General features: G+C 41.9%; 1 protein-coding gene across 3 annotated transcripts; it reads left to right on the forward strand.

Annotated features, from left to right (window-relative positions):
- The first annotated feature begins 12 nt into the window (after positions 1-12).
- On the forward strand, positions 13-8,310 carry LOC116378199 (chloride channel protein 2-like). 3 transcript variants are annotated; one of them, XM_031840024.1, is made up of 6 exons: positions 13-1,997; positions 3,970-4,101; positions 4,986-5,114; positions 5,497-5,630; positions 5,991-6,071; positions 7,395-8,310. In XM_031840024.1, the coding sequence occupies exons 1-6, from the start codon at positions 1,970-1,972 to the stop codon at positions 7,419-7,421; spliced, it is 531 nt and encodes a 176-aa protein (XP_031695884.1). In that variant the 5' UTR covers positions 13-1,969; the 3' UTR covers positions 7,422-8,310. The 3 variants fall into 3 exon arrangements, with proteins under 3 accessions (XP_031695884.1, XP_031695883.1, XP_031695882.1); XM_031840023.1 differs by having other exon boundaries at positions 7,810-8,310; XM_031840022.1 differs by having other exon boundaries at positions 5,991-8,310.
- The last annotated feature ends 18 nt before the right edge of the window (positions 8,311-8,328 follow it).

The raw sequence follows: 8,328 nt of genomic DNA on the forward strand, positions 1-8,328 counted from the left end.
TGTGTGTGTGTGTGTGTGTGTGTGTGTGTGTGTGTGTGTGTGTGTGTGAGAGATTGTAGCTCTCCAGCATGTGTGAAAGTTGTGTGAAAACATTGACTTCTTAAAGCACAGCAGAGTGGCTACCTGACACAAGGGAGCAGGAGAGGATGTGAACAAGATTAAACGTGACCGGTCTGAGCAATGACCTCCAGCCAAGGAGGGCTCAATGTCAGGCAAAGACAGCCCCCTCTGCTGGCTGCCAGTGTGTCTTTGTGTCTGTGTGTGTGCGCACGCGTGTGTGTATTTTTGTTTGTGTGAGCAGAACTCTGATCTGAACTGTCAGATTATTTTATGTCTCATCTTCCCAGATGACTGCAGATCAGGGAGTGGCACCAGAAGAGAGCTCCACTTCAGACTGATGTACAATATAAAGGCGTGACAGATCCTCACTGGGTGTCATATGTACTTTATTTAACCTTCATTGCAAGTCATGAGAGCAGCCAATGCATTTCTTTCAGGGTCAGTTCACCCAAATTGAAACATTAGAACTCCTTTGCGGTGTAGAAATAGTTCCCATAAAATCAATTCACGCTGATGTCTGCGGATCATCCGCAGTAACAAGGACACTGCTTTTGGAAAGACGCGTTGCAACGTCATTCCTCAATGCTGTGAGTTCCAAAAATGAAGTTCTTATCTCCTGGTGGTTGAAACTTCAAACCAACGACATAAAACCCAAATTATATACCTGGTTAGATAATACTAGAGAGAATTAAGAATTGTTTTGTGTGTGTGTGTGTGTGTGTGTGTGTGTGTGTGTGTGTGTGTGTGTGGTTTGAGCGCCAATGTGTAGTCCATTATCCAATAACATTACAATAATAATCCTGAATCTAAACTAGTTCTATTATTGTATGTGAAAATGTGCTGGCTTTCTTAGCAAACTAGGTATCTTTGGGGTTTTTAGGGGTTTGAATATGCTGGGATAGATTTGGTTGAACTGATCACTTTTATAAACAAAAATCAACTCATAAAATCTTAAAACATATTTGATTCTCTCAGTAAAAGTGTGAAAGGGAGAGAAAGGCAGTCTTGTTTTCACACGTGTTTGCACAAGTGAGCCAACGTGGCTGCTGTCCGCGACCGCTTTCTGTGCCGTTTCGCCCTTGTGACTAGTGCTCTGATTAAAGCTCGATACATTGCGCCATAGGTGAAAGCGACACTACAGCGTCCCCAGCCTCGCTCTTCCTCCACCATAATGGAAGCCATTTAACACAATCACACTGAAATCAGGAGCCAGCCAGAGTGATTTGTGTGCTCGCTGTCTGTGTGCCGTGTGCTCGTAGATCAAGCCGTGCTTGTATTTTTAGACTCGTCTTTAGATAGACGCTCCGGCTCGACGGGCACTGCTGCTGTCCTGTTAAGTGATGTGTGCGGAGAGAACCTTTTCAGATTTGGAAGTGGGAGTTTTACTGGTTTTTTTCCCCCCTCTCATATATCTGTGTGGGAACAGCAGCTCCGTGGGTGATGGACTAAGAGTGTGTGAGCCTCTGTTCAGATCAGTAACTGGAGCCGCAGCTTTTGAACAAGGCAGCCTACACATTGCAGCCAAGGGCTCTGCGACCGGTCGTGATGGAGAGCTAAAGACATGCGCTGCCTTTTTTATTTTGACTCACAGAGTGAATCTTTTTTTGGGGGGGATTGTAGAGCCGATGTTATATCCTCCCAGGAACGGCATCATCGTGTATTATGTCACATTACGCATTCAGCGGCTTTGCACCTTTTTGAACATACTGTTTAAAGGTGGAACACCTCCTGCATATTTTTAGTATTGTTCCTGATTTACAGCTAGTTGGCTTCAGGTGATGGAATGCAGGACTAGCAGAGGTGGGGAGAACATTTCTGGCGGTGTGATTTTCTTTTTCTTTTTTATAATGAGATCAGGAGAAGACATCTGTGATCTCCACTGAGCCTCCGGATGTGAGCGAGAGCCAAGATGCACACGGAAGTACGTGGCTTTGCAGGTACCAGACGAGATGTGTGTGTATGTGAGATAGAGAAAGAGAGAGAGAGAGAGAGAGAGAGACAGGAATAAAGAAAGAGAAGCTATGGGATTGTGAATTTCCTCAGCTTCGTCCAGTGACCTGTGAAATAATGAAAGATCCAGTGAAGAACATGGCAGTCCAATCTGCACAGATAGATTCACCTTTAAATATTTCTCTCAGACATGTTTCTTTTATATTTTTTAAACTTAAAAACAGTGTCCACTGTGTGATGGGTTTGTCTGCACATGACTGCGTTTGTATGCGTACGTCCTCTGTTGGCACCTTACCGTCCAGCAGGTGGCCTGACGTTCCGGGCAGCTCGCCACGTCATGCACACAGTTGTGCTCCACCTCCCGCAGGACAGTCAGCATCCCTGCGTGACCCGAATCCTGCACCAGAAAAAGACTGCTGCAATGTCTGTCTTTTTCCCATTCATTTATATTGTTTATTATGTCTGTGCAGTCGCAATGTCATTCAAACAACAAAAGTATTTGTGGGTATAAACATACAAACAGCATAGTCACAAATTTGACAAGTGTAGGAAAAGAAAAGTACAATTATGAGAGTTAGAACATGTAAATACAGGGGGATAACGATGCATCTGTAAGATTGCTGTCTCATGTTCAATAGTTATTTGATTTTAGAAATAGTTTGGAGCCATTATTCTATTTTTTTAAGTTTTTGAAACTTTCATTTCGTTTGCATTTCCTGAGACACCTTGGAGCTGTAGTGTTCAGCAAAAGTCAGCCAAACAGGAATTTATTTATTTTTTTCACTCTCATCATCACATCTGTTGCTCTCTTGGTCTCTCCTAAGATGCGACAGTTTCCTCCATGGCCACTATATGACTTCCGAGCAGCAGAGTAAACGGATCAAAACAACTCGGTGCATCACGACTGTCACACTTTTATGAAATATGGATGTGGTAAATGTGTTAGTAGCACAGTCGAGCGTCTCTTGGGACGGGCACGTCTATGAACGCTCTGGATGTTGAAGAGAATTCCAGGCTTTGGCAGTGTCCGCAGACGAGACAGAGAGGAAATGAGTCCAGTGATGCCTCTTTTAGCGTGACCTAGCTCAGAGTTATAGATTATAATGTAATGGCAGAATTTATAAACCGTGACCCAGCTTTGTACCGTGTCTGTATTCTTTTTTTTATTTGAGGTAGATGAAGGTAAAGCAATGCTCTCATTCTCAACACATTTGCCATTTAATAAGCTCCTTTAGTTTGTTATTGTTCTTTCAAATAGATAATATCTCTGTCCACTCTTCTCCTTGTCTTTAAATACAACATTCTTCTTTGGTCATGGGAAACTGAATCCTTTATTCACTCTTATGAATGTTCTCATTATAATTGGGCAATATAGATAAAATCACAAAAGTGACACACAGCCTGATATAGCTCATTTAACAAATGTAGTCATATTTTAAATTGAGAGACCATAGATGAAATGAACCACACTCATGTATCTTTTTGGCTAATCTGCTTAATTAAATACCTGACAATTCATTGATGCCAAAATACTTCCATGCATCAGCGCCTTCTCCTTGAACACATTGCTTGTACTGGCATCATTTAACTGGAGATGTTAAAGACAGCGGCGTGCTATCACAAGTGTATATCAAATGTATGTTGCATCGCCTAATCCTTCCTTGCATTTATATCTTAACCTTTTTTGTGCTTCTTTTAAATTTCATATAAGTTGATCTGCATCGTTTTAATTTGTGTTTAAATTAAAACGATGTGCTTCTGTGGCCTAAATCCTTCCATTCATCCCTTTCTCCTCCTTCACTACATATTCATTTCTGTCTTTTCCTTCCCCTCTGACACAGCTGGTTCCTTTCATTCTCACACCCACAAATATTTTTCCTTCAGTCCCTTTTCACACCTTTTAAGATTCATTTCAAGGATTTTATTTTTATGCATTTTCCTCTGTCTCTGTGCCCTCAGTGTGTGCGTCTCGCTGCCAGAAGTTCCTGATTTCGCGGGTGGGGGAGGACTGGATCTTCCTCATTCTGCTGGGGCTGCTCATGGCTCTGGTCAGCTGGGTCATGGACTACGCCATCGCCTTCTGCCAAGAAGGTGAGACACAGAGAGAGACACAGAGAGAGAGAGAGACAGAGAGAGAGAGGAAAGACTGCGGTGAATGAAGGGCTGCTCTCACAGAGGCAGGAAAGTATTAATGAGCCATGCTTTACAGCAAACAGCTGTAAATGGTAAATAATAACACAAATTGTGGCAGAATTATATTAATCTTGCGCTTATGTCTTTCATTAACATTTAAAGGATCAATAAATACCATTTTTACTTACACATAGCATCAAATGCATCAATCATAACGCAAAAAAGAAAATCCTCTGAAATGATTAACCTGTAATGCAACACATCCCGATAGAGATAACTTTGTGTTGTTTTAATTCAAAATGTTAGTCCCTCTTTCTTTCTCACATCAATAAAATACCTGTAATTGATGAAAATAACAGAGTACCACAAGTGTTTTGAAGTCTGAATGTCTATCCATGAATATATGAGCAGGTGTATTCATGAATCATTTTCCTCTGTCAACCTCTGTTACTTTTAACCTATTTCTTTTTTTCTTCAAATGATGTTACTTTACACTTATCCACTATGGAGAGTGTTTTAGAAAAATCTCTGCTTTTAGGTGTGAAGAATGCCGGCATAAAGAACCGCTTCCTCAAATGAGTTTCATGGAATAGTAGATTAGATAGGAAGAGAGCTAAATCCCCAATCATGGCGAGGCGGCCACAAAGCTGCTGTAGGAGCAGAAAAATGCATGAATAAGACAGAGAAGGGAGGTCAAAGGGCATTAATGAAGAGCAGAGGAATCGGGTGAATCTATTCACAACCGCTAAATCATGTTAGACGGGGAAACTGGCTGTTAAATGGTTTAGTTTTCTACCGCATTATACTGAGATGAAGTTGTGTGTGTCTGTGTGTGTGTGCAGCACAGAAGTGGATGTATGGTGGACTGGACAGCAACATGCTTCTGCAGTACATCGCTTGGGTCACCTACCCTGTAGTGCTCATCACTTTCTCAGCAGGATTCACACAGATACTGGCGCCTCAGGCTGTGGGTAAGACATACACACACACACACACACACACATACATTTCAACTATTGATGCACAAACACATGTATTCATGTCTCTAATTCCTGGTCATATTTCTGTTTGTATAATGTCATTGGCTCTGTAATGCAGCATAAGGTCCTCCAAGGACACGTGCTGTCCGTGTCGTAGTGGTCACGTCTGCAGGAAATCCATGCAGTATAGCTGTGATGAGATGTGCATACAGAAAACTATATGAATATCAATCAGCTCTTCCCCTTCGCCCCCCCCCCCTCGCTCTTCATTTATTCCCCTCATCCTTTTTTCTCTGTAATTTCTTCCTTTCAACTCGTCTTTTCTCTCCTCTCCTTCATCCGACCCGACGTCTCTTTCCTTTTCATTTCCCAGGTTCAGGTATTCCTGAGATGAAGACCATACTGAGGGGGGTGGTCCTGAAGGAGTACCTGACGTTTAAGACGTTCGTGGCCAAAGTCATTGGTCTGACCTGCGCTCTGGGCAGCGGGATGCCTCTGGGAAAGGAGGTAGAGGGTTTCTTTTTCCATCTCATCTCACTCCATCACAGTCTCTTGGGCTGCACAAATTACACATGACAGACGGCTTTGACAATTTTTCGAAGTTTCCTGTCGGGCAGGATTTAATCATCTTGCTTCTTCTAGTCTCATTAAAGTCGCTGCTGGGAAAATAAAAAAGTGATTTGTTGCTAATAACGCTGGCGTTTCCCCATTCGGGAGGTTCTAAAGTTGTTTGAATCTGAATCTGAGCAGGCGTTAATCGATTTTGAGTAATGCCCCTGAACTCGAGTACAGCATGCTCTACTGGAATGTGCTTTCAGTCATATCCTGTCTGCTAACATCCTAATCTCTCTCCGTCCTCTCCCTCAGGGACCCTTTGTTCATGTTGCCAGTCTGTGCGCCGCTCTCCTGAGCAAATTTTTGGCTCCTCTTTTCGGCGGGATTTACACGGTGAGGACAGCGACCACATTTACAAAAAGACATGCAGATTTCCTGATGCCCAAAGTTAAACCTGTATGAGTTATTTATTGAACCTTTAAGGACCTTATGTCTCTAACTAATCTGATGATTTAATCCCTCAGAGATTAAATCATTGAGGAGTCTTAGTGAACATACCATAATATTTATGTCGTTGGTGTTGCTCTCGACACTCAATTATTAAGAAATATTGATCATGTTTCATTCACTATGTTCAAATTCAGTGACACTACACATCAGTGACAATACATTCGCCAATCCAGCATCACATGACAGATTGCAGTTTTAAAGAATTTTAAAGAATTATGTCCAAGAGTGACACAAGAACTTCACTTTCATGCTTTCACCTGTACGTTAAAGGGTAAATCCACTTAAGGGGGCCGTACTTTGAAACATCTATGGTCAGCGTGTTCCAGACTTTCTTTTTTGCGTAGCTGCTTCTCACTAATCGGCCTCGTCTACTTGTGCGTCATGCTTTTTCAGAATGAAAGATCAATCTGAACTTTTGCCAAATTATCAAAAGTCCACTAAAATATAAAGTAAAGGCATTTTGATTCCATATTACAGTGTGAAAGTTTAGAGAGACAGCACACACACACACACACACACACACACACACACACACACACACACAGAGGGTAATCACATGCTACAAAGGTTTCCATATTTAATCGGGTTCAGAGCAGTTACATGGTGCATAATCACCAAGAATCAAGTGCATCTTTTTCTTTTTTTTTTCAACCTTTATAAATCCAGGAAAGTTTCATTATGATCAAAGCTATTTTTTACAGGATTCCACTATTTACACACATTTACATCAGGGAGCTGCCCACTAAAACAGCCGCTGAGCGTTAAGTAATCTATGCAGGGACCATCACATCACAAGCCCACTTCTTATTTAAATCCAGTTTACTGCTGAAGATTTAAGTAGTTGAACATTTTTTTGCAGTTAAAATGAATTGTTTCTTGCACTGGAAATACTGTATCTCAACATGACATCTCTTTGTCTATGTTGAACCAGTTACAGTTATTATAATATAGATTTTTTTTCACTGATTTGAAGTATTGCATGGTAGATTTTAACCTTTGATCCTTCCACTTATTGTAAAGAAGGGGTCTAAATAGTTGCTGAGAAGAAATGAGAATGGGCAACATTTACCCACATGGAAGGATTTCCTTCATCTTTGTGTCTTTTCCTTTGGTCCTCAAAAGGTGCGAAGCTGCAAGAAAAACACACACAATCAACGTTATTCTTCAAAATCTCGGTGTTTTACTTGACTCTCTGCCGTTCCCCAGGACACACTCTCACCTCCACTTATGTGAGACCACACGCTCGGCTTCTGCCTATTTCTGCAGCGGACAGTGGGCTATGCTTCTCCTCCATGTGCCAGCAGCACCATCATCACCACCATCAGTACGGGGGAAGATAGACCGCAGTGATGAGGAGGACGAGAAACTCATGTCAGCACAGTTAGAAAAGACTGAAATAGTCCAGGCGTCGACTGTGCAGCCGTTAAACATAGTCAGTCTGGGGAAAATGTTAATTCAGTTCACTGCCGGTGTTTGCTGAAGCTCATTCTCCGCTTGTTTGATTTTGTGTGGTTGGGATAATAAGTTGGCTGTCCTCCAGGAGCAGAAATAAAAGGTAACCTCTACACTCACACATATTTTTGTCTCTTTGTGCCCCCCCCCTCCACTTTGACTGCTAAAGGAAGAGCCCTTTGAGGGAAGCAAGGTATGAAACGCACGAGACAGATAGTTTCTTTATTGCCAATTCCATCAACATTAATAACCTATGCTGTCCATCTCAGAAGCAGAGAGAGATTGATGCTTTTCCATTTGTCTGCGCTGTTTGATTCTGTTCAGTGAACCGTCAGAGCGAGGCATCGATCTGTGCCGTCTTTGCTTCTACACAAACATGTCATTCCCATGATTTCATCACTCAATCCTGAGTTTTTTAATTATGGCCACAAATATTATATATAATATATAGATGTTGAATGTGCAAAAGATACAGCAGCTTTAAAGCGTAACTGTTGCATTTGTAAACAGTTGGTGAATTTTGTTTTTCATGAGAAATGCTTTTGTCGTGTATTGCGTGTTTGTGGCATTTGCACGTCCATGTACACCTGTTGGGATGTGAGTGTGTGCGTGTGTGTGTATTTGCTTGAATGCATGGCTCTGTGTGTGTGTGTGTGTGTGTGTGTGTGTGTGTGTGTGTGTGTGTGTG

Source organism: Anarrhichthys ocellatus, unplaced genomic scaffold (assembly GCF_004355925.1).
Source record: "Anarrhichthys ocellatus isolate YVR2014 unplaced genomic scaffold, GSC_Weel_1.0 scaffold2198, whole genome shotgun sequence".
NCBI classification, from domain to species: domain Eukaryota; kingdom Metazoa; phylum Chordata; class Actinopteri; order Perciformes; family Anarhichadidae; genus Anarrhichthys; species Anarrhichthys ocellatus.